Genomic DNA, 27,060 nt, shown 5'->3' with positions numbered 1-27,060 from the left:
AGATACTTTATAGTATTATAACCATAATGAAGATATAAACATAATGAAGATATAATCATAATGAAGATATAATCATTTTGAATATCTACATACCAAATAACAGCAGCCACCTTCATAAAGCAGAAACTACAGAAGATGCAAGAAGAAATGAACAGAAATATACTAAGAGATCACAATCAGTCCAAGACAGGTCAAGTGAAAAAAGTATACATTAAGTATACAAAAGGCCTAAAAACAGAACTAATAATGTCAATATTATATATATCCAAAATATGCCCTGATGCTACAGAATTTTATCTTTCTGTCAATGTGAAACATTCAAAGAAATGTACTATATGTTATGTCACAAAAATTCAAAAATATAATACAAACAACATTCTTCAGTCACAATATAGTAAAACTAAAAGTCAGAAATTTTTTAAAACCAAAAATGTCATTTCACCCTGGAAATTTAAAAAAAAGAAAATTCTCCATTAAACAAACAGCTCAGATCAGAGTAAAAAGAAATTGCCAAATTTCTTTTTAAAAAATCATAATTAAAACATAATATATTAGAATGTATAGTATAAAATTAAAGCAGTGATTAGTGGAAAATTTAGAGTCTATACACTTATTATCGATAAAAATTAAAGAATCAGTATACTGAATTCAATACTCATTTCAAAAGCTATAAAAATAGTAACAGCTAAAAGAGAAAATGCAATAAAGAAAAGGTACAAATAATTATTTAGAAATGAAACAACAGAATAAATAATCTGACTCTTAAAACATTCATCAACAAAACAAATGGTCACTAGTTAACCAATCAAAGTGGGGAGGGAAGAGATGACAGGGAGAACACAAATATACAAAACAGGAAATAAAGAGGGAAAAATAACTTTGAAACAAATACTATATTTTTTAAAAATGAGAGACTGCTTAATACACATCTTTCCAAATAAATTTTAAAACCTAGATGAAACAGATATTTCCTTGAGAATATCTCTTATCAAATTTGACAAGATAGAAAGTAAAAACTGAAATGTAAAAACTTACCAAAAACTAACCTAACTAGCACCGGCCCTAGATGGATTCAGAGGGGAATTCTACCAAATCTTCAAGAACCAAATACTCCCAAAACTATTTAAACATTTCTAAAAGAGGAAAAAACTTTCCATTAATTTTTATAAAGAAAACATAACATTGATTCCAAACCTGAATTATACTGCAAAGGACAGAAACTTCAGACTTACCTAAGAACACCAATACAAAATTTTAATAAAAAATAAAATCCTGTTTACAATACTAAAAAAAATAGGAACAAATTTAACCAAAGAGGTGAGACACCTATAAAGTGAAAACTATAAAACACTGATAAAAGCAAAAAATTGAAGATGACACAAATAAACAAAAAGCTATCCCATGTTCATGAATTGGAAGAATATTGTTAAAATGTCCACACTACCCAGTGATCTACAGATTCAATGCAATGACATTTTTCACAGAAATAGAAAAAAAAAAAATCCTAAAATTCATATGGAGCCACAGACTGTGAAAAGCCAATGCAATTTTGAGCAAAAAGAACAAAGTTGGAGACATAACATTACCCAACTTCAAAATATACTACAAAGTTATAGTGATCAAAACAGTATAGTACCAGCATAAAAACAGACACATAGGCCAATGGAACAGAACAGAGAGCCCAGAAATAAATCCATACACTTATGATTGGTTAATTTTAGACAAAAGTGTCAAGGACATACAATGGAGAAGGAACAATCCTTAATAAATGGTGCTGGGAAAACTGGGTATCGACATGTACAATATTAGACCCTCATCTCTCACCATATACAAAAATCAATTCAAAATAGATTGATGATTTAAACATAAGACCTGAAACTGTAAAACTGTTAAGAGAAAAACATAAGAGAAAAGCTCTTCATGGCATTGGTCTGGGCAATGATTTTTTATATATGATTCCAAAAGCATAGGCAATAAAAGCAAATAAGATTACAAATAAGATTACATCAAACTAAAAAAAACAAATAAGATTACATCAAACTAAAAAGGTTCTGCACAGCCATAGAATCAAGAGTTGAAGAGACAACCTATGAAATGGGAAAAAATATCTGCAAACCATATATCTAATAAATGGTTAATATCCAGAATATATAAAGAAATCAAATACCTCAATAGCAAGAAAACAAATAACTGACTGGATTTTAAGTGGACAAAGGACCTGAATAAGTATTTCTTAAAAGACATAGAAATAGCCAACAGGTACATGAAAAAATGGTCAATGTCACTAGTCATCAGGGAAATGCAAATTACAATCACAATGAGATATCACCTCACACCTGTTAGAATGGTTCGTATCAAAAAAACAAAAGTGTTGGGTGGGGGGGATGTGGAGAAAACATAATTTTTTTACACAGTTGAGGGAAGGCAAATTAGTATAGAAAACAGTGAGGGTTCCTTAATAAATTAAAAATAGGGCCAGGCATGGTGACTCACACCTGTAATCCCAGCACTTTGGGAGGCTGAGGTCAGGAGTTCGAGACCACCCTGGTCAACATTTCAAAACCCCATCTCTACAAAAAATTAGGCAGGCATGGTGGTGGATGCCTGTAATCCCAGCTAATTGGAAGGCTGTGGCAGGAGAACTGCTTGAACCCAGGAGGCGGAGGTTGCAGTGAGCTGAGATTGTGCCACTGCACTCCAGCCTGGGCAACAGAGTGAGACTCTTTCTCAAAAAAAAAAAAAAAAAAAAAAAATTAAAAATATAACTACCATGAACCAGCAATCCCACTGCTGGGTATTTATCCAAACGAAATGAAATCAGTGTGTCAGAGACATATGCATTCCCATGTTCACTGCGGCATTATTCACAATAGCCAAGACATGGAATCAACCTAAGTGTTCAATGGATGAACAGATAAAGAATTTGTGGTATATACACATAATGTCATACCATCCTGCCTTTAAAAAGACAAAAATCCTGGTATTTGGAACAACATGGATGAACCTAAAGGACATCATGTTAAATGAAACCAACCAGGCAAAGAAAGACAAATACCAAATGATCTCACTTATATGTCGAATCTAAAAAAGTTGAACTCACAAGAGATAGAGAGTAGAACGGTAATTATCAGGGGCTGGGTATGGGAAGTGGGTGGAGGCAGTTAGGGAGCTGTTGGTCAAAGAATACAAAATTTCAGTAAAACAGGACAAACAGGTTTAAGAGATGTATTGTACAACATGGTGACTAAAGTTCATAAGAATGTATTGTCTTGAAAAATCACTGAGAATAGATTGTATCTTCATCACAAAAAAGGTGAATTAATGGACTTTAGTTAGTTCAATTTACCCATTCTACATGTATACATATATCAAAACATCATGTTGTATTCAATACATATACCTAAATTTTATGTGTCAATTAAATCAATTTTAATTCCTGCCCTGACTTTGAGCTCACCATCTAGTAAGAGGCAGGCTATTAACAAATAAGCTTAATAAGTAAATCAAATAATATGTTAGAAAGTGATAAGTAATATGGGAGCAGGGTAAGAGGATCAGGAATATTGAGGAAACAAGGAGATAGGTAAAGGCTTTCAAGACATTTTACAGTGGAGGGAAAAGGAGAGATGCCATGACTTGAGGAATTAGAAAGGTTAAAAACCTGAAATACTTGTAGCTGAGGGAAAGAATATAGCGCAGAGACTGGAAGGAAAAAAAAATCCTGAAAAGAGGAAGAAATGGTATCAGAGGTACAATGTGAGGCTCGCTTGTGATAAGGAGTAAACTTACTTATTACTTGTGATAAAAAGGAATACACTTTTTTTTTCTTCACACAGGACAGGGAATTTGGGGATAGGAAAAAATTATGTTGACACGAGCTACAGAAGGCCTCCTTGCAGCATGCTTAACTACCAAGAGCTAAGTTCATCTTTTTGGAATTAGATTTTTTTTAAAATAGAGAATTCTTGGACATAATCACCAGTTTAGCAGCTAAGTAGTGCTGTTTTATGTGTAATACTTATTTCTCCTTTTAATTGACAAAAATTCACATTCTGAAGCACATAGGCTCATTTTGTTAACTTTGCTTTTTTCTTCCAGTGCTCATAAGAGTAGGCAGTAAGGAAACTGATTATCTCCTTTAAAATAATTAAAGGCATCACTAACTGATATGCTATGAGCATTGTAGCTGGTCTTAACATCTAAGAGGCATCTGATACCTTACAGTACATCTGATAGAGTTTGGATTTGCAACCAATTTGATAGTCTGCATACTCATGTATAGATAGCTTTCAGTTTCCAAGTAACTCATAAATTAATATTTAATGAAATCATTTGCCTGGAGATTTTCTGTACATTCCTATTAATCTCCTGGATTCTTTACATTTGGTGTGCACTGCACACTCCAGTCAATGACAGAGTTATGAGGACTAGTTTCTCATATACATTTACATCTCATATGTACCTGAACAAAAGCAGGTTTATTTCCCTCTTATTATCCCCTAGAAAAGTCATCTTTCTCCAGGGCAAGCAAAATCCCTTTATAAAAAACACAATCTTAATTACTTATTTGTGGAAATCACAGAAGGTTGAAACCACCTCAATCAATGTTGTGCTTTCAGAAGGCTAAAAAAAGACCACCAGATGAATTATTTAAAAACAAGAGGCAAATAAATTTAACAGTGATTTAGTCTGTTCTTGGAGATGTAACCTCAAAAACAAGCCATGGTTGTGTTACACACACACATTTTAAAGATCAGTTTTGGCCTGGCGTGGTGTCTCATGCCTGTAATCCCAACACTTTGGGAAGCTGAGGCAGGCAGACTGCTTGAGCTCAAGAGTTTCAGACCAGCCTGGGCAACATGGCGAGACCCTGTCTCTTCCAAAACTACAAAAAAACCAACCAAACAAAAACAAAAAAAACCCCAGGCATGGTGATGTGCACCTGTGGTCCCAGCTACTCAGGAGGCTGCTGTGGGAGCCTGGGGGTCAGAGATTGTGCCGCTGCACTTCAGCCTGGGTGACAGAGTGAGACCCTGTCTCATTAAACTGTGGAAATCACGATTACCTACAGAATGAATGGCAGAAACTGCTAATTTAATGTTTATATAATGGGTGATCTGAAGCATGAGATTTCTCATAACTTTGTACACGGATAAAACATTACTATCTGTCAAAGAACACATTTTCTTTCAAATAAACTTAAGACAACAAACCAATAAACTTTGGAAAACTGGTAGGTCAAATGTCAAAGATAAATGTGAACATAATGAATATAATGTGTGGGCAATGTTAATATATCATTTCATACAATTAAAATATGCACATAATTTATCTCTAGGATCTACAATGAATTCTAAATAAATCGGATGTTTTAAAAAATTAACCTATAGGATAAATTTTAGGCAACATCCAGTACCACCCCACCTTCCCACAAATTAAGTGACAAACTATAGAAATCACACTAGACCAAAGATTCTGAGACTTGGCACTACTGACATTTGAGGCTAATTGTTGCAAGGGCTGTCCTGTGTATTGCAGCACGTTTAGCAGCATCCTTGGCCTGGTCCCACTAGATACCACTAATATACCTCCTCTCTGAGTTGTGACATAAAATGTCTCCAGTTGTCAAATGTCCACTGGGGGGCAAAATCACTCCAGGTGAGAACCACTGCACTAGATAAACGAATGCCATGTCAAACATCCCCAGCTAAGTAGCTTCCACATTTTTCTTGATGTCCCATTTTCTAATTGTCTGAAATCTAATTAAAATACTTGGTGACAACAGTTGGCTACTATTATCATTACCTGTATCTACTTCTATTTCATGTAAAATAAAATATTTGCCTGGCGTGATGGCATACAACCTCTCAGCCCAGCTACTTGTGAAGCTGAAGCGGGATGATCGCTTGAGCCCGAATTCAAGCCTAGCCTGGGCAATATAGTGAGATCTCACCTCTAAAAAAAAGAAATAAGAAATTTAAGGCAGTTATTAAGTATAGCTGTTACTGATAATTAACACTGAAAAATACACATTAAAATAAAGCACGCATAGAACCACATCCATAATAGCAATTGAAATAAATCTTTATCAGAATGGAAACATTACTCTATACAAATATAGAACTATGCTGTTAGCATTTATCCATATTCTGAATTTTTTGTTTTTTCCAGGATTGCATTTTCCAAGCCAGATTTTTTTCTTGTCCTCATAACAGCAACTTAAATTACTAATGAAGGGGGCTATATACAGTCAATAGCAGTTATTGCTGTTTGTCCTCAGAGTACATTTAATTTTATTTGTTGCAATCATCTGGGTATGTCATGCTAAAATTAACAGTCCCTGAATCACTAGATGAGGGAGAGAAGAGATGAGCATAAAATTATTTGAAGAATTTGGACCAACATTAAATATTAATAACTGAATGTGGACTATCATTTTAAAACATTTATTTTCATGTGCTATTATAATTTATATCCAGACACAATAATCAAATACAAAGGAAAATGTAAGACTCTCAATTTCTAGTTTATAGTTTTTTAAAAAATCTCTTTATTAACTTGTTACAGTAGAATACATTTTTAAAAATATAAGTACAAAAAATTCTCGGTGATCACCAAAAATGTAATCAATAAGGTTACAATCCTTTGTTTCTCTGAATCCTTTTTCCTATAACGAAAGTGTATCTTTTAAACCTTAAGAAATTCTTTTTGCAATACCTTTTCCTACCCATTTTATCATAGTTTATGTCCTACCAGCGAGGATCTTGGAGAACTGCTCACATTAATCTTGTTTCCTGGGTTTTATTTCAAACTGTCCTGAACTTTATGGTAATTTTTGCTAAAGGCAGTTCCTAGTAATCAGTTATTTACCTTTGGTAAACTTAATTTTAGATGAAAACCATGCACAAAAAAACAATTGTCTTATGACTAGACCTTCAAGTTAGGGGGTGAATAGTCTATGCAGCATAAGACAAACCATAACTTTTACCTTTAAATTTCCTCATTTGACAAGAACTATCACATTCCTTTTTAAAAGGGTACACATAATACGTTTTTAATTTGGAAATTTCATATTCGGTGAAAATTCAAATTTTAATTACTGTGGAATTCTGACAACTCTAGCAACGGCAAAGCTGAATTTATTTCACTATTATCTATCAAAAAGCAAGTAACATTGTAAGATTTCAAATGTTTAACCCGGTAAAAGTGAGAATATATTTCAATCAAGAGCATACCATCTAAAAAAAACACTATTGCTATCTAGTCATATGCATTTCTTATTACATTTTTGCAGCCCCTAAGTGTTCAGAATAAATGTAGCATTCACATAATACTATAGTCAAAGAAAAGAGTATATTCTTTTATTGGATTTTGTTCATACATGTTAAGTTTCAACTTTCAATAATAAAATTCAATAAATTTGATTCCTTAATCATAAAAACTTGCTTTACACATTATTTACATGTTGTCAAAGTCCATACAAAACATCACAAGGATTTGATTGACTCTATGCATGGTACCATCACACAGGAGGAGGGAGCTAATCCGGTAACATACATTCAAAGATTAAATTGTAGATATGCACAGTGTATTTGGCACTGTTCATTAATATTATAACACCTTCCTCTCAAAGACAGGCATTCTTAAGTGTTAGTCACGATATACCAGAATTTGCTAATCACATTAAAACCACCTTTTAAACTTTATAACAGTAACCGATTATTACAGTTTTAAGAAACAAAACACAATGAGAACTGGGAATGGAATTCAAATCCTCCAACTTCTTGCTATGCTCCAAGCTGCCATTCATAAAACAGGTTTAAATTTGGTAATTTTTCCATTGTGGGGAGTGTCAACAAGAAACTATTCAAAGACAGTATTTTCCAATATAAATAAAGACACATACTTTTGTTTAAAATTACCAGTTCTTCTTGGGAGTGCAAAGGGAGGTTTGATGATGTACAACTTGTGGTGCTTTTGGCAGGAATTATAGAACAAACAATGCCATTCAAGTTGTGGAGATTGTACTAGCAGGTGAACTCATAAAGAGAAGGTTCTGGAATGACTACATCTGAAAACAGAATCTTAGTAGTTTATACTTTGCCTCCTCCTAGAACTTCAAGAGACTCAAATCATAGGCTACAAATGTACTTTCAAGTATATACTTATGAATGGAAGGAGAAAATAAAAGCATGAAAAATGCAAATATTAAACCTTTAGTGGCTTGGGCTATATTCCAGTAGGTAATCTGACTAACTTCACTTTAACAAAGATTAAATCCCTTCATTTTAATCAGGTCCATTAAATTTCATTCATTAAAGCTATACATACTCCAGAATGTTTATAAGACATTTATACCTATCATGTTTACAAAAGGCATAAATTCAGTCTTAAGCTGCATTACAAATGCCTCAATATAACATAATCACAGTATAAGGAATCAGAAATTCTCTGATTAGATATGCTGTAGCTTCACACAAAACTCTCAGTAATAAATTAAAACAAAAAAGTCGTACAATGTATAATGGATTATGCAGTGCAAAGTAACGTCACTGGACCAAAATTTAGTTTAACCATTTTTATTTCAAGTGTATTTAAAAAATCATAAATGGGGTTTCATAATCCAAAGTTAAAACATTTATTCTTCATAGCTTCAGAATTTGACAAGCAACTGTAGACCATCCTTTCCAAATCCAGTCTTCTTTGCTATTTTCCAAACTTCTGAGATCTAGTATTGAACTGCTCCATTCTAAATGTACAGTTTTAGATAAGTATTGTACACTTGTTGATAAGGGTTTTCTGAAAACAGTCTATCAAATATCAAGAATGGTTTCTATCTAAGAATCAGCAGTGAGGGAAGAAATATTAAACACCTATCAAGAAATTATTCATTTTAAAAATAACAGAACCAGTGCTGCTCTCTGTCATAAAAGAGAACCTGTAAAATTTATTTTTATAGACTTTGGTAATATTTTATTCCCCACAGAGGCCTTCAATCTTACTTAAAGATATTTTACACACAGTAACCACCAGGATTTACTGAGTAAAAATCTCAGTTATTAACCATGCCCCTAAAATGTGCTATTCCAAAGAGGAACAGGTTACTTTTGAGGAAAAAAGCTGCCTTGGTAACTTCCCTCAAATGTTTATTTTTAAAAAAATAGTTGATGGAAATATTTTTTAAACCAACTTTGGGTATAATATGGCATACTGCCCATCAAACAAAAAAGGAAATCAAAACTTTCTTTCCATTTATAGTTAGTGTTCCACCTTTACTATCAAGATTACAACTTATTGACCTTTTATGCTTGGTTTTTTTGACTGCCTAATCCAATATTTAAATTTTTAAAAGTCTGCATTTCAATGTGGTAAGAGTTATTTTTCAAATAATCTTCATAACCCAGAATAGAGACACCAGAGCAATACTCTCAAGTCATACTTTTGACTACAATTAAGAGATGAAAATGGACGGATATCTGAAGACAGGTATTTCCTCTGCTCTGAAGGTGAGCAAGCTTTTAACATGTGAGCAACACAGAACTCCACTCCTCTGGAGCTCCTTTCAACTCAGAATGCTCCCGTTCAGTAAGTCAATATATTATTCTTAAAACTTAAAGTTTGGTCACTAAGAAGGACTGAACAAAAATTATTCCCCTCCCGCCAAACACAACCAGAACTGTTCTAATCAGGCCCTTTGCTCCCCACAAAAATAGGGAAGTAGCTGGGCTGAAGACTTTAAGTGTGACATTTCAGTTCCTAAAACATTGCCGCTATTTGCTCAAAGTTGTAGGTCTATGTATTTCCTTCTCCGATACGTCCCCATTTATAAGTTTATTTCCATACATACAAACGTGCACATGTGTGCACGTGCACACGCACACGCACACACACTCACTCTCAAGTAAGACACTTTTTTGTGTTTGTTGATAAATTATGAGGATTATGAACTAGGTGTGTACAGGGTTTCATAGGTGCTTTGTAAACATCAGAGTCGCTTGGGTCCTTTCCTCCATAAGCCTCAAATCAAATTATGCAACCAATGACCACTACTTTCCCAGACGCTGTTCACAGGCTGCATACTGACGAAGGGCAGAGAAAAAGTCCTCATAACTGATGTTTAGGTGGGAAGGCAAAGAGCTGAAAAGAAAATACGGGGGGAAAAAAGCAATTAGATATACACTGTATGTAATGTAGGGGGGAACCAGAAGATAAGGAACAAAAAGAAGTTAAGAATAGAATACACGACATGGCACAAGTATACATATGTAACAAACCTGCACATTATGCACATGTACCCTAGAACTTAAAGTATAATAATAATAAATAAATTTAAAAAAAAATAGAATACACCAAATTATCCTCTACCAGACAGCACCATGACAAGCACAGAAAATGTCTTAATCATAATATGGAGACTAAAAGGGTGGGACCCTGACAGAACAGACTGGGAAATAGCAGAGAGCCTCTGAGGCACTGAGGGGTAGTGGTCACTGTTTATTGACGAGTGTTCATGGAAGATAGGTATTCCCTCTGCTCTGAGGGTAAATTATAAGCAGAATACGCCAAACAATTTCTACTAAGATTGTTCAGCTCGTTGTGAAAGAGTTCAAGTAAAAAATTAATATGCCATGCTTAATGTTGGGCAGGGCTACACAGCATCCAAACGCGATGAAATATTGTAGCCATGTTGTGAGCAACCTATAAATCAACACTTATCTCCACCATTTCCAATTACTCAAGGGCAATTACAGTGTGAAAATAAGCACTTTAAAGATAGACTGAATACACGATCAGAGGGTTCTCTTATATTATAAGTAACTATTAATTTTCAATAAGTAACATGAAAAACATCTGTAATTTATGTAGCTTTATAATGTGGGAATTCCAAATATAATCTGGGAATTCCAAATAGTATCAGGGTCAAACACCTGGTCAGAACAGAAGAGTCACAGAGTCCCATAGTCACATGCACCACAAAAAAAGAGTGAACAAACCTACCTTGAAAGGACTCCTGCCTGTCTTTAGCTATACTTTTCTTTATCCTTCCTCTGACTGCCAGAAATTCTGAAACAAGTCACCCACTTCTAACTCCTCATCATCTCTTATTAATCTCTGCTATCAACCATAAGTCTTATTCACGTCTCTGAAATAATATGCTCAAAGAACAAATGTAATGCATTCTTCTTGCTAAAGCTTGCTTCAAACATCCTCAAACTCTCAACTTTCCTAAGTCTTCCTCATCTTACCCCTTCAATCAACCTCATCTCCTACAACTCTTCAATAAACATAGTGCCACTAGCCCTCAATGCCTCAGAAGCTCTGTTGCTATTTCTCAGTCTGTTCTGTCAGAACCCCACCCTTCCCTTCTCTGTATTATGATTAACACATTTTCCCTGCCATCACAGTGCTCAGTCTCGTAAAGGGTACACAAATACAAAGCAAACCTCAGTATAATGTGATATAGCTATCACAGACATGTACATAGGTCAAAGGAAGAGCCTGTTATGTGCTTCATATCTTGTCCATTATCAGATTTAAATTCTCAGCTCCAAATTAACATGCCCTTTGTACAAATATAGAGAAGTTTAAATAACTTTCTGAAGTCACATTATTGAGCTGCATAGTCAAGATTCAAACCAAAATCCTTCTGTTCTTCCCTCCAGACCACTCCCAACTGTCCACGGCATCACTGCTGTCATACTTGGAGACCACCTGAAATGACTTGAAAACTCTTGGAGAAAACCAGGTAAGAGAAACATACTCCCACCATAAAGAAACTCTGAGTCTGGAGACCCGGGTTCTAACTCACTTTGTGACAAGCTTGAACAATGTCTCTTCCCTATTTTCCTTACCTATAAAATGAGAAGGTAGGACCAGATGATTTAGCGTCCTTTCCAACTCTAACATGCTGCATGTCCTCTCCTCTTTTTGAAACTCTGTCCCTCCTGCCCGCAAGCTTAAAGGACCCCTTCGTACACTCTGGAGAGATACTCTGTATTCTCATAGGTTCAACTACTTCCTAGATTATCATGATCCCCAAACATACATCTTTAGCCTTGACTTCTCACTCAAGCATCAATTCTACATCGTTATCTGTCCTACACTAAGCATATCCATCCAAATAGACTATAGCCTCAAAATCATCTGCATCTTCCCTTCAAAACTGAATATTCCCTTTACTTTCTGGTTTCCTCTCAATAATATCATAATCACTTAGTCACTTAAGCTTAAAAACTTAGGAGTCATTTCATCTCTTCTCTAATTTTATCACAATTAGTAAAGTGCTAGGCCTGCAATTATACTTGGTAAATACTTGTCATGAGAGAGAGAATTTGTAGTATTCTCCAAGACCCAGCATTTAAATATATTTTAAGGCTACTATGTCTCTCCTTTATTCTAAATTAGGGGTCAGCAAATACAGCCTAGGAGCCTGATACTTGTTTTCGTAAATAAAGTTTTATCAGAACACAGTCACAACGCTTGTTCACATATCATGCTTGGTTGTTTAGCTATAGCAGCAGAGTTGCATAGCTGCAATAGAGAGGAGCAGTTGTAAGTGACTGTATAGCCTGAAAAGCCTAAAATATTTACTATCTGGCCCTTCATAGAAAGTTTGCCTAAACTGTTCTAAATAAGCAATTTCACTCTTTTCAATGTATTTTCCCTTAAATTATAGTTATGGCCTCTTCACTTGTCTTTTTAATCTCATCCTTTCCCAAATCCAATCCACTCTAGTGCATAAGCTACTAAACAAACCTTCCAAAATCACCATTCCCACATAATATACAGGCTCAACAGGTTTCCTATTGCCTGCCTACCACTATAAACATTCCTTATGCTGGCATTTAAAGATTTGTGAACCTTGACACCTCTGAACTATATGATTTCATCTCATGCTACTGCCTAACACTGTCCGCTCCGGTGTGGCTAGTTTCTTATTTCTTTAAAACACGCCCCAAGTTTTCTTTTTTCCCCTCTTCTCGCCTTTCCTCTAAATATGAAAACTGTACCCATTTTATATATCCGTGGATCAAGCCACACCCTTTACAATGATGTCTCATTCCCGATCTCCTAAGGTAATTAGTGGCAATACCAAACATCTGCACAACTATACGCTCTCTTGTGTCTAACTCATTTATGTATGACTTTATTTTACCTGTGACACTGTGAAATAACTGACGTAAAAGATCCAGTATTATAATTCTTTGGAAATGCCCACCAGATCTAGTATAGTGCTGAGCTCAAGAAACACTTGCTGAATCTAAACAAAGTCAGTACACTTTTAATTACTTACACAATCTCAGTCAATCTGATGTGCCAGGGAAGAAAGCCTAATGTGCTGTCCACAGGACCAAACTTCAATACTAAATCAGGATCAGGACAACCATTTGAACCTTGGAAATAAAGAAATACACATGAACTTAACATGCACTGCACCCACATGCACACACACAGAAACACACAGATCAAGGGCAAAATGTATTAATCAAATTGGTTTCTTAAACTACCTGTTTTCTTCGAGTATGTCTCCATGCCCCACCCCCAACTCTCTAATACATACTTTAATATCTATGCTCATTCCAAATGTGGAAGTTTTCTCAAAAGTCTATTTAACTGGATTGATTGCCTGATAAGGGTAACCCAACTCCCACACTACACCCAACAGGTGCCCCCAAAATCACATGTATCTTTTAAGACTCAACGTAGGTGTTTTCTTGGAATCCTGGGAAAGGTACTATAGTTCTAAGGGCATGACTGCTTGATTCTGGCCACAGAATCGAATAACTTCAGAGACGAAAAGGAAATTTAAAAAGTATCTATTCTCCTTCCTTCCCTCATGTATCTCATTTTACAGCTATGAACCCAAAAAGACCAACTCCTAGCTATATACTACAAATGTCTACAGTGCTCCCCAGAGCCGGAGCAGCCTCAGAGAGCAAAAGGAGACCAAGCATCTGCCTCAACAAGGGCAAGGTCAATTTTTATCTCTTTCATGAACTGGTTTCCATATGAGACCTGACTTGGGGAAAAAAAGGATAAGGGTATTTCAATAGCTTAAAAATAAAGTTTGAAGAGTATAGAAAAAAGATACTATAATTTTAAGGTTCCAATAGTTAATATCCTCAGTTCTGCCACTAACTTATCTGCTATACAATCTCTCCAGTGCCAAATTCCTTCATTTGTCAAATAAGGAAACTGGATTAGGTGGTCCTGTCCAGAAGCAATATTGAAAAAATTACTTCCATAACAAAGTCCTTTTAAAAGTCCATACTGGTAGAGTGAATGGGCCAGGCAGAAGAACACACATTCCTATATCACCTAAAAAGCAATCAATTATCTTCCATAAAAAATGACAAGAAGGAACTGCAAACCAATAGTGATGTAAAGAGGGTGGCAAATCTTCTCTATAAAAAACATGTTAAATTGGAAAAAACCAACCATTCAAGAACACTAGATACTGACCAAAGGCGGACAATTATTCTTTAAAAAAACAAAGCAAAACAAAAAGCTAGAGTTTTCAGTAAGAATGGCAAAGGTCTATGGCCTTCTTGCCTGGGACTGCTCCCAATGTCCACCCCAATCAACTGGAGGGAACTTACATTTTACCAGTATATCTCTGACAGAATAATTAGATGATTTGCTACTTGCTGTCAAACATATGGACTCAATTTGGAACTGGAGGGTATAGGCAAGAAGGAAAAGGAACAATGAAAATCCATGGTTTGACAGTTAAAGGTGGGAAATTCAAAAGAGAACAAACAGGAAAACACACAGCTTTACTTGCCTGAGGTTGTAGCCCCAGTTAGTACAATGGAAAGAAATTTAACAGTGAGATCCAGGAAATAAGGGCTCAGATAAACTCTCACATATCCATGGCCGACTGGGAAATAACATACATACTAGGAGGGGAAGCAGGGTAGGGGACAGGGCAGGAAGAAAGTTCAGTGAAAATCAAAAGCCAAGGAAACTTGAGAACTACTGGCAACTTTAAATTCAGTTTCCAATACCAGAAATCATGGAAGCCTTACAAATTTAAGGTATCTAAGCATAACCAGTGTGGAAATCACTGGCTAACCACTAAGCTACATAGACATAAGCCGGACTAAAAAATAAAATAAAAAAATAACCTCAGCAGAGACAGCAGGAGTAATCTTTATTTATAGACAACATGATCCTGTATTTAGAAAATCCTAAGTCTCTATGAAAAGAGCTACTAGAACTATTAGGTGAACTTGTATCTTAGCAAGGTTGCAGGATACAAAATCAATATTAAAAAACAAGTGTATTTCTAAGTATTAACAAACAACCTGAAAATTAAGAAAATAATTCCATTAACAACAGCATCAAAAAGAATAAAATACCTAGGAGTAAATTTAACAAAAGAAGTAGAAATTCTATACCCTGAAACTGCAAAATATTATTTAAGAAAATTAGAACCCAGCCAGGTGCGGTGGCTCACGCTTGTAATCCCAGCACTTTGGGAGGCCTAGGCGGGTGGATCACGAGGTCGGGAGATCAAGACCACCCTGGCTAACACGGTGAAACCCCATCTATACTAAAAATACAAAAAATTAGTCGGGCGTGGTGGTCGGCGCCTGTATGTTGTCCCTGCTACTCGGAAGGCTGAGGCAGGAGAATGGCGTGAACCTGGGAGGTGGAGTCTGCAGTGAGCCGAGATCATGCCACTGCACTCCAGCCTGGGCGATAAGAGCAAGACTCTGTCTCCAAAAAAAAAAAAAAAAAAAAGATAATTAGAACCCAAACAAATGGAGAAATACACTATACACTATGTTCATGAACTGGAAGACTCAATATTGTTAAGACGGCAACTTTCCCCAAATTGAGCTATAGATTCAACTCAATCCATATCAAAATCCCAGCAGAGTTTTTTTAAATTAAAAAGCCAATCCCAAACTTTGTAGAAAAATGCAAAGGACCCTGAATAGACACAACTTTGAAAAAAAAAATCTTACTCAATTTTTTTTTTTTTGTACACAGTAGCCAGCCTCACTTCTCTCCGGCTCACTCCCCCATCACCTTTCCCAGCCTCTAGCAACCATCCCTCTACTCTCTATCTCCATGAGTTCAATTGTTTTAATTTTTAGCTCCCACAGGTGAGAACATGTGATGTTTGTCTTTCTGCGACGGGTTTATTTCATTTAACATAACGACCTCCGGTTTCATCTGTGTTGCTGCAAATGACAGGATCTTGTTCTTTTTGTGGCTAAATACTACTCTATGGTCCACCTGTACATTTTCTTTATTGATTCATCTGCTGCTGGACACTTCAGCTGCTTCCAAATCTTGGCTATGGTGAACAGTGCTGCAATAAACATAGGAGTGCAGATTCTTTTCTTTTTGGTATATACTTAGCAGTGGGATTACTGGATCATATGGTAGCTCAATGTTTAGTTTTTTGAGAAACCTCCAAACTGTTCTCCATACTGGTTGTACCAATTTACATTCCCACCAACAGTGTACAAGGATTCCCTTTCTCCACATCCTCGTTAGCATTTGTTATTACCTGTTGTTAAAAAAAAAAAAAAGCCATTTTACGATGTTATTGTAGGTCTAATTTGCATTTCTCCAATGATCAGTGATATTGAGTATCTTTGCATATACCTATTTGCTATCTGTATGTATTCTTTTGAGAAATATCTATTCAGATCTTTTGCCTATTTAAAAAATCAGATTAGATTTTTTTCCTATAGATTTGCTTAAGCTTCTTATGTATTCTCATTATTAATCCCTTGTCAGATGGGTAGTTTGCAAATATTTTCTCCCATTCTCTGTGTTGTCTCTTCACTTTGCTGTTTCCTTTGCTGTGCAGCAGCTTTTTAACTTGATGTGATCCCATTTGTTCATTTTTGCTTTGGTTGCCTGTGCTTGTAGGGTTTTGGCCCAATCCAATGTCCTAGAGAGCTTCCCCCAATGTCTTCTTGTAGTAGTTTCTTAGTTTGAGAGCTTAGATTTAAGTCTTTCATGCATTTTGATTTGATTTTTGGATGTGACAAGAGATAGGGTTCCAGTTTCATTCTTTTGCATATGGATATCCAGTTTTCCCTGCACCATTTATTGAAGATACTGGTTTTCCCCAGAGTATGTTCTGGGCACCTCTGTCAAAAAATGAGTTCACTGGAGATGTATGCATTTGTCTCTAGATTGTCTATTCTCTGCCATTAGTCTGTGTCTGTTTTTATGCCAGTGCCATGCTGTTTTGGTAACTATCAGTATGGCTCTGTAGCATAACTGGAAGTCTGGTAACGTGATTCCTCCAGTTTTGTTCTTTTTGCTCAGAACAGCTTTGGCTATTCTGGGTCTTTTTGTGATTCCATACAAATTTTCGGATTGTTTTTTCTAGTTCTGTGAAGAATGTCATTGATATTTTGATAGAAGTTGCAATGACTGCAGATTGCTTTGGGGAGTATGGACATTTTAACAATATTGATTCTTCTTCCAATCCATGAACGGAAAATAGGCTTACATTTTTTGGCCGCTGTCCTTAATTTCTCTCATCAATGTTTCACAGTATTCATTGTAGAGATCTTTCACTTCTTCGGTTAATTCCTAGATATTTAATTTTATTTGTACCTATTGTAAATGGGATTACTTTCTTGGTTTCTTTTTCAGATTGTTCACTATTGACATCTAGAAATGCTCCTGATTTTTGTACATTGGTTTTGTATCCTGCAACTTTACTGAATGTGTTTATCTGTTCTAATAGTTGTTTGGTGGAATCTTTAGGTTTTTCCAAATTTGAGATCAGATCATCTGCAAAGAAGGACTTCTTCCTTTCCAATCTGGATACCTTTTCCTTCTTTTTCTGGTCTGATAGCTCTAGCTAGGACCTCCAGTACTATGCTAAATAACAGTGGTGAAAGTGGGCATCCTTGTGTTCCAGATTTAGGAGGAAAGGCTTTCAGTTTTTCCCCATTCAGAAAGATAGTAGCTATGGGTCCATCATATATGGCTTTTATTATGTTGTAGTACGTTCCTTCTATAGCCAGATTTTTATGGGTTTTATCATCAAGTGTTTAATGTTATCAAATGCTTCTTCAGTATCAATTGAAATGACCATGATCTTTATCTTTCATACTGTTGATATATCATATTCATTGATTTGTGTATGTTCAACCATCCTTGCATCCCTGGGATAAATCCCACCTGGTCATGATCTTTTTAATATATTGTTGAATTTAGTTTGCCATTATTTTGTGGAGGATTTCTTCATGAACACTTATCAGTGACACTGGCTTGTAGTTTTCTTTTTTTGATGTGTCTCTGTCTGGTTTGGGTAACATGGCAATACTAGCTTCATAGAACGAATTTGAAAGCATTCCCTCCTTTCTATTGTGCAGAACAGTTTGAGTAGAATTGGTATTAGTTCTTCTTTAAATGTCTGGTAGAATCCAGCAATGAAGCCATCAAGTCCTGAGCTTTCCATTGCTCTAAAACTTTTTATTACTTCAGCTTCAATCTCATCACTTATTATTGGTCTCTTTGGGATTTGGATTTCTTCATGGTTCAATCTTGGTGGGTTGTATGTGTCTAGGAATTTATTTATTTCTTCTAGATTTTCCAAGGGGGATTTATTGGCATACAGTTGCTCACAGCAGCCACTAACGATCCTTTGAATTTCTGCAATATCTCCTTTCCATCTCTGATTTTACTTATTTGGGTCTTCTGGTTTTTTTCCTTGGTCTAACTAAAGATTTCTCAATTTTATCTTTTCTAAAACACCACCAATTTTTTGATCTTTTGTATATACTTTTTCATTTCAAATTCATTCATTTCTGCTCTGATCTTTAAACTTTTCTGTTAGTAAAAAGAAACATACGTTTCTTTTGCTGCATCCCATACGTTTTGGTATGCTGTATTTTTATTATCACTTGTCTCAATAAATTTTTCAATTTCCTTCTTAATTTCTTCAGTTACCCACTGGTAATCCAGGAGCATATTGATATAGTTTCCATGTGTTTGTATAGTTTCCAAAATTCCTCGTTATTGATTTCTAGTTTTATTCCATTGTGGTCGGAGAAAATGCTTGATATTATTTCAAATTTTGTGAATGTTTTAGACTTGTTTTGTGGCTTAACATATGGTCTCTCCTTGCGAATGTTTCATGTCCTGACAAGCAGAATGTATATTCTGCAGCCATTGGATAAAATGTTCTATAAATATCTATTAGATCCATTTGGTCTACAGTGCAGATTAAGTTCAACGTTTCTTTGTTGATTTTCTGTCTTTATCTATCCACGGTTGAAAGTGCAGTGTTAAAGTCTCCAACTATTATTGTATTGGGGTCTATCTCTCTCTCTTTAGCTCTACTAATATTGGCTTTATATATCTGGGTTCTCAATGTTGGGTGCATATGTATGTACAATTGCTATATCCTCTTGCTAAAATGACCCCTTTATCACTAGACAGTGAACTTCTTTGTCTCTTCTTAGAGTTTTTGTCTTGAAATATCTCTTGTCTGATATAAGTATAATAACTCCTGCTTTTTGGGTTTCCATTGGCATAAAATATCTTTTTCCATCCCTTTATTTTCAGTCTGTATATGTCTTTATAGGTGAAGTATGTTTCTGGTAGGCAACAGATCATTGGGTCTTGTTTTTTATCCATCCGCCCACTGTATGTCTTTTGAAGAGTTTAGTCTACTTACATTCAATGTTATTATTGATAAGGACTTGCTCCTGCCATTTTGTTATTTGTTTTCTGGTTGTTTTGTGGTCTTCTCTTCCTTCTTTACTTCCTTCCTGTCCTCCTTTTAGGGAAGGTGATTTTCTCTGGTGGTATGACTTAATTTCTTGCTTTTTATTTTTTGTGTATCTCTTTTAAGTGTTTTGATTGGAGATTACCATGAGGCTTTCAAATACCAGCTTATAACCCATTATTTTAAGCTGATAACAATACTGCTTGTATAAACAAATAAGCAAAAAGAAAACTAATAAAAACTGTACACTTTACATTCATCTCCCCATTTTAAAACTTTCTGTTGTTTTTATTTGTATCTTATTGTACTGTCTATGTCTTGAAAAGTTGTTTTAGTTATTATTATTGACTGGGTCATCAGGGTCTTTTTATTTGACAGTAGTTTTATATACCACAGTTACAGTTCTGTAATATTCTGTGTACTTACTATCACCAGTGAGAGTTGTACCTTCAGATGATTTATTGCTCATTAACATCTCTTCCTCTCTGATTAAAGAATTCCCCTCAGCATTTCTTGCAGGGCAGGTGTGGTGCTGATAAAATCTCTTGGCTTTTGTTTGTCTGGGAAAGTCTATTTCTTCTTCATGTTTGAAGGATATTTTCACTGGGCATACTATTATTCTAGGGTAAAAGTTTCTTTCCTTCAGCACTTTTTAAAATATGTTATGCCACTCTCTCAGTCAGTAAGGTTTCTACTGAAAAGTCTGCTGCCAGATATATTGAACCTCTATTGTATGTTGTTTCTTTTCTCTTGTTGCTTTTAGAATCCTTTTTTTTTTTTAATCCTTGACCTTTGGGAATTTGATTATTAAATGCCTTGAAGTAGTCATCTTTCGGTTAAATCTGCTTGGTGTTCTATAATCTTCTTGTAGTTGAATGCAGAGATTTTTCTCTAGGTTTGGGAAGTTCTCTAGGTTTGAATAAACTTTGTACCCCATCTCTCTCTATCTCCTCTTTAAGGCCAATAACTCAGATTTGCCCTCAAGAGGCTTTTTCCTAGATTTTTAAGTGTGCTTCACTCTTTTGTCTCCTCTGTGTATTTGTAAATAGTTTATCTTCAAGCTTATAACTTTCTTCTGCTTGATCAATTCTGCTGTTGAGACTCTGATGCATTCTCAGTATGTCAACTGCATTTTCAACTCCAGAATTTCTGCTTGATTCTTTTTAATTATTTCACTTTCTTTGTTAAATTTATCTGATAGAATTCTGACTTTCTGAATTCTTGAAAACACACAAACATCCACACAAAAACTTGTACACAAATGGTCATACGGCATTATTCAAAAACTGGAAACAAACCAAATATGCATTAACCGATGAATGCATGAGTAAAATGTAGTATATCTAGAAAATACTACGCACCAATAAAAAATAATGAATGACTAATGCATTTTACATAGATGAACCTCAAAAATATTACAGTAAGTAAACAAAGCAAGACACAAAAGACTATATATTGTATGACTCCTTTTATATAAAATTCATAGAAAAAGCAACAGCATAGTCAGAAGCCAGACCAGTGGTTGCTGGTTTAGGGGGCAGGAGTGGGGACTAAAAGCAGTCACAAAGGAACTTTGGGGGTGATGGTATTCAGAATGCTTGCTTCTGTCAAATTAATGAGTTAAGAATTGTGTACATTTTCATGTACCCTAAGCCTACAATGCCTGCAGGCAAACACCTGGGCTTAATAAACATTAGCGCTTTCCCATGGACTACCTGAAGGTCATCTTTGGATCTCCATCAACTTTTAGAATGTCCTTATGAAATTACTCTCTTATTAGGACCTCATAGGGTGCAGGAAACAGTCAACATCCCAGTAACATCTGAGCAGAGAGCTCTCATAATGGTGTACTACTCACTGAGCCTGAATATAATTAGGCAATGACAGAGAATACAAAGAGTAGGGTAGGAAACAAGTAGTCAACAAAAGTAGGAAGTTAGCGAAACCAAGAAGTGGGATATGGACTTTGCTCTGTGATGGACACATGTCAAAGTGGAAGAAACAAAGAATGGAGAGTTAAGTAAGTAAGTAAGTTAGACAGAAAATGCATTTCTTTTTCTTTTTTTTCTTTTTCTGAGACAGGGTCTCACTCCGTCACCCAGGCTAGAGTGTACTGATGCGATCTTGGCTTACTGCAACTTCTACCTCTTGAACTCAAACTATACTACTGCTTCAGCCTCCTGAGTAGTTGGGACCACAGGCATGAGTCACCATGCCTGGCTAATTTTTTATTTTTTGTAGAGATGGGGTTTTGCTATGTTGCCAAGGTTGGTCTCAAACTCCTGTGCTCAAGCGATGCACCTGCCTCAGCCTCCCAAAGTGCTGGGATTACAAGTGTGAGTCACCCCAACCAGCCTGAAAATGCATGATTAATAAGTAAATGGATATTCTAAATAATAAAAAATGAATGAATGTCTAAAACTGTATGTCTATAGAAACTATTAATGAACATGAATTTACCAGAGAGACTGTCTTTCTTCAAAAGGATCAAGGCTAATGCTAGTAAGCAAGAAGGACCATGATGGTAAGGCAAAAAGGTCCTAAAGGGAATTCTCTAGAGAGAATAAGCAAACCAAAGGCTTTTTTAAACAGCTGAAGAAAAAAAGTTATATTTGGTATAACATGACAAATACAGTTGTATATTTGGTACAGCATAAGAGAAAGAATAATTAAAAAGGAATCAGGGTAACAGTAAGATTATAGGTTATATTCCTGGGATCACCTCATAAAAAGATTAAGTTCAAAGTTAAGGGAAAGTTCAAACTAAAAAGAAAGGGGAAGAGGGAGAGGAAGGCTAACAAGCGAAGTCCTATTTTCAAGAACAGTCATCACTACAAAAAAGATCCTCAAAGGTCGTCCCCTTTATCATTAAATCCTCATGCAAGTGAGTGGCTACAAATCTCATTGTCTCGAAACCATTTTCACATAGGTCTTTAAATTTCAGAAATTTAACAGGTATAGCAACAAAAAGAATCAGGCTTTATAGTATGAAAGAAACAAATATTTCCTTTCATACTGTATCCTTCTGTGACAAAACTAAACACACACCACATACATATACACATATATGTATATATATTAAAAACTTACTAAGTAAACTGCCTAACATATCTACATCCAAATCTGTGGGTCTCTTTTGCTTCTGGGCTACTAACTGGCAAAAGTCCTGAGCAGCTCTCACAATATCTGCTTTTCCATCTTCCGGGGACAGCACCTTCACTGCCAAATGGCAATTTAAAACTGGAAGAAAAAACAAACAATGTATTTTAAAAACACTCTCTTACAAGTCTATTTCAAAATCAGTTTTAAGAAATATACGGTTTAGACCAAAATAAACATACAGTTCTTACAGTAAACAAGAATTGTTTAAGCCCTTCAATTTCAATATCAAAACATACTTAGCTATTCTCCTCTGAAAGGATCTATGCACCCCAAATCACGTCCATGTATAAATTTATACACTGCCTTCTTTTCAAAGTGTTCAGAATGACTATGTATTGTGACTACATCCTCTAGAAAACAGAAGCTTTACAGGCTAACAAATTTTCATGCATCTAAAATTTCCTCTATAATTGCAATACAGTTAGCAGTAACACAGAATAAAAGAAAAAATAAAGACTAAGAAAAAACTGTTACAGTGGAATATGCATTGCCTATAGCATATACACCTTTTATCAATTCTACTTCCATAGGAGCTATCTTACAACTCATAGGGATTCTCAGATAACACTGCAAAATTCTTATCTATAGACATGCAAATTCTTTCTTGTCCAGCAAAGATTCAATTTCTTCCCTCACGCCATAGAACAACCAGTTGTACCTCTATTTATATATTCATTTCAATATCCCTACAAATGTGTCCATTTTATGGATTTTCTGTGGAACCAGTTAAAAAATTTGCCTGGTTAAATAAAATCCTCACAATGTGTTCACTTTTTACCAAGATTAAGATGGGAAAGTCTAAATCTGATGATTAAAGATGTTGACAATAAAGACTACGAGAGCAACGTGAATGAATAAATGACAGAGTAACAGAAATTGCCATGAAACATGAAACACACATCTTCCCATGTCACATGTTCAATTATACACTCATGCTTACCTTGATCATCTTTGTCATTACTATTTGCAAATTCTGGTGAGTATTTTGAACAATCTAGGCCCAGAAGTTCTTGCTGTTGTTTTAAAATTTCATCCATCAATCTGGAATTATTTCTTTTGAAAATACCTTTAAAAAAGAAAAAGGCAAGTAAAACGCAACTAAGTTAATTTTTCCTCTTCAAGTGAATGCTTGCTGTGAAAACAACACTAGATCCAGTACTGAACAAATGTCAAGCAAAGCTGTAATGACTAGTCCTAAACTAGAATCTAAAAGGAAAATATGACAACAAAACTTTGTTAATACAAGAGTCTGCCTTCCAGGAAAAAAAAGAACAGAAGTAACTACTTAAGTAGTGGCATGTGAATATGACAGAAATTTAGACTTAGAAAGGACTTTTAAGAGATCACTTACTTAAAATCTTTGTGGATTCAGAAACTGAGGCCTTTAAGAACTCTTTAAGGTTCTTCTCCAAGAAATTATAAATTGCAGCAGGGGTCTAGAGCCTGTTGTGTTCCTCACTCACAGTCTAATGTACCTTTTCTGCAGATTTACTACTTGTATTAAATACTATTGCTTCAATTTGATTAGTTTTTTAAATCATAAGAAGTAGTAATATGGATTACATAAAAAGTAGAGAACAGAAAAAGTAACAATTTAGTAAATTAAAACAAAGCACAGAAATAAAATACATAAAATATATGGTCCTCTATGCAGGGAAAAGTTAACACTGTTAACTACTGTCATGTTATTGAGAAAGACAAAGGAACTGTGTGACATACATTTAATGTAAAACTAGTAAGAGCTCAAACTAAAAAAAGGAACAAGTCGTTGACAATTTGCAGAGGCAGCTTTCTAGTGGCCATTGCCTTTCTAATCTTTATCAAATGTTCCTACTCTGTACTCTCAGTCAGGCCTGACTTTAAAATAGTTCAACAAAATAACTGGAAGAGAGAACACAGGTTAATATACACACACACACACATATATATAAAGCTGCTTAAATCTTTTCCTTCACACCAGTTCTCTTTGTAGAATTTCCAGCTTTTATATGTGTGTGTGTGTGTGTGTATTTATATGGCACAGAACCTGCTGAATATACTGTATACAAATGCCAAGCCAGAAGTATATGTGTAACAGTACTTACAAAAGTAGTCTCCTTTGGTGAGGAAGGCTTTATAAAATAAGATGAGCTGAGATGAACTCAGAAGGTTAAACAGAAGAAACTAGAGAAGATACCAGGTGGGAAAAAATGCTTAAGAAAAAGCATGAGTTTGGAATGTTAAAAAAACAGACCAGTGCTGCTGATGCAAAGGATATGAAAAAACTGGTAAGAGGACAGTCCTAGTTTTTATCTCATTCTGCCTGCCAAATGGATAAACAACAATTTCTGAGCAATATGGAAATACATAAAAATTTATATCTTTACAAGAATCTGGCAACCACATATAGAAGGGCAAGCAGCAGACTACTGTATTAGTCCATACATAATTTGTTGAGGGGATGAGGGGAAAAAGGATTCATCACAAAGGAAGAATTGAGAGAATATGGTACATGACTGACTTAGAAGTGAATGTAGAAAATTCCATGGCTTTTATCCTAGGTAGCAGAAAACGATACCTTTTTTTTTCTTAATGAGACAGAGTCTCACTCTGTCGCCCAGACTGGAGTGCAGTGGCGCAATCTCGGCTCACTGCAACCTCCACCTCCTGGGTTCATGGGATTCTCCTGCCTCAGCCTCCTGAGTAGCTGGGACTACAGGCATGCGCCACCATGCCTGGCTAATTTTTTGTATTTTTTTTAGGAGAGATGGGATTTCACCGTGTTAGCCAGGATGGTCTTGACCTCCGGACCTCATGATCTGCCCGCGTCGGCCTCCCAAAGTGCTGGGATTACAGGCGTGAGCCACCGCACCTGGCCAATAACATTTTTAAAAGTTGAAAATTCAACAAAGAGAAGTGGTTGGAAAGAAAGGATAAGTTCGGTTTTAGACAGCTGATGATAGAAAATTTAGGTGGGGATTACTATAGAAGTGATTAAGAGGAATCATACAGAAGGAGTTCAAGAGAGGTCATATAAGCACCAATGTGAGTAGGGATCTTATCTGTTTTGCTCACCAGGGCCAACCACAGTGTCTGGCACAGAGCAAACAATAAATAAATGTCTGCTGAAAGAATATGGGAGCTCAGAAACTGAGACACAGATATACACTTGGGAATCATCCTTCTTAATGTGGGAGAGCCAAATACACAAGAATCACGATTAGTAAGATTTCAAATATAAGTAGGTATATATAGAGAAAAGTCGAAGACTAAGATGGCACTACATATGAATGCCCACAATTATTATGAAAGTCTAAAATCCTAAGACTCTAAGTGTGGAAATATAAAAGTGAGCATTTTGAAACAGCCATATCCAGAACAAGATTAAGCAAAAAAAAAAATCACTAAATATTAGCAAAATTTTTAAAGGAAGGTGATTAATATCAGGAGCTATTTGAATGGCAATCTTTAGAACAGTAATACTTGTGGAGTAATGCAGAAGTGTAGGATATAATCATAATCCCCAAATCAATCATAAAATTCACATGTATGATAGAAAAAGCACATATTCCAAAACAGCATATAACATACATGATGCCGGCTTATAAATTTTACAAGATTTCCAACTATCTACACAAGTTAGACCACACTTTGGTCTGTACTGTATGTATAAATTGTGGAAGCCATATGAATTTCAAAAATTTCTTAATTTAACAATGGCCTGGGTGCCAGTGGCTCTCACATGTAATCCCAGTACTTTGGGAGGCCAAGGCATGAGGAACAGTTGAGGCCAGGAATTAGAGGCTAACCTGGGCAACATAGCAAGACCTTGTCTCTACAAAAAAAAAAGTTTTCAAATTAGCTGGATGTGGTGGCACACGCCCTTAGTCCCAGCTATTCAGGAGGCCTAGGTGGGAGGATTGCTTGAGCCCAGGAGTTCAAGGCTGCAGTGAGCTATGATCATGCCACTGCACTCCAACTTGAGAACAAACAAATGTAAAAATCTCCATAACACTCCAGCCAGGACATGTAAGTTTATTAAAAATAAAATGGTAAATGACTCCCTTTCCCATAAAAACTAAGATTCATTTTAATAGTGTTGGGTAATACTAGGAAAGCCTGCTTTGTCTATTCACATCACACCAATCCCTTCCTTTGATACTCTTTTTAAAAACCTAGCCTTCAGTTCTCACTAATTTGTT

The 27,060-nt window shown here is 35.5% G+C and overlaps 1 protein-coding gene across 1 annotated transcript in view; it reads right to left on the bottom strand.

The window, feature by feature from the left end:
• Window positions 1–6,435: 6,435 nt before the first annotated feature.
• The window catches only part of NUS1 (NUS1 dehydrodolichyl diphosphate synthase subunit), a 57,465-nt gene continuing 36,840 nt past the window's right edge, over window positions 6,436–27,060 (bottom strand). Inside the window, 4 exon segments of the mRNA NM_001194492.3 lie at window positions 6,436–10,137; window positions 13,295–13,394; window positions 22,808–22,957; window positions 23,820–23,945. Coding sequence (NP_001181421.1) covers window positions 10,047–10,137; window positions 13,295–13,394; window positions 22,808–22,957; window positions 23,820–23,945 — 467 coding nt within the window. The 3' untranslated portion in view covers window positions 6,436–10,046.

This window comes from Macaca mulatta, chromosome 4 (genome assembly GCF_049350105.2).
Source record: "Macaca mulatta isolate MMU2019108-1 chromosome 4, T2T-MMU8v2.0, whole genome shotgun sequence".
NCBI classification, from domain to species: Eukaryota; Metazoa; Chordata; class Mammalia; order Primates; family Cercopithecidae; genus Macaca; species Macaca mulatta.
The sequence above is the reverse complement of the archived record's forward strand: the minus strand, read 5'-3'. Positions and strand labels throughout refer to the sequence as shown.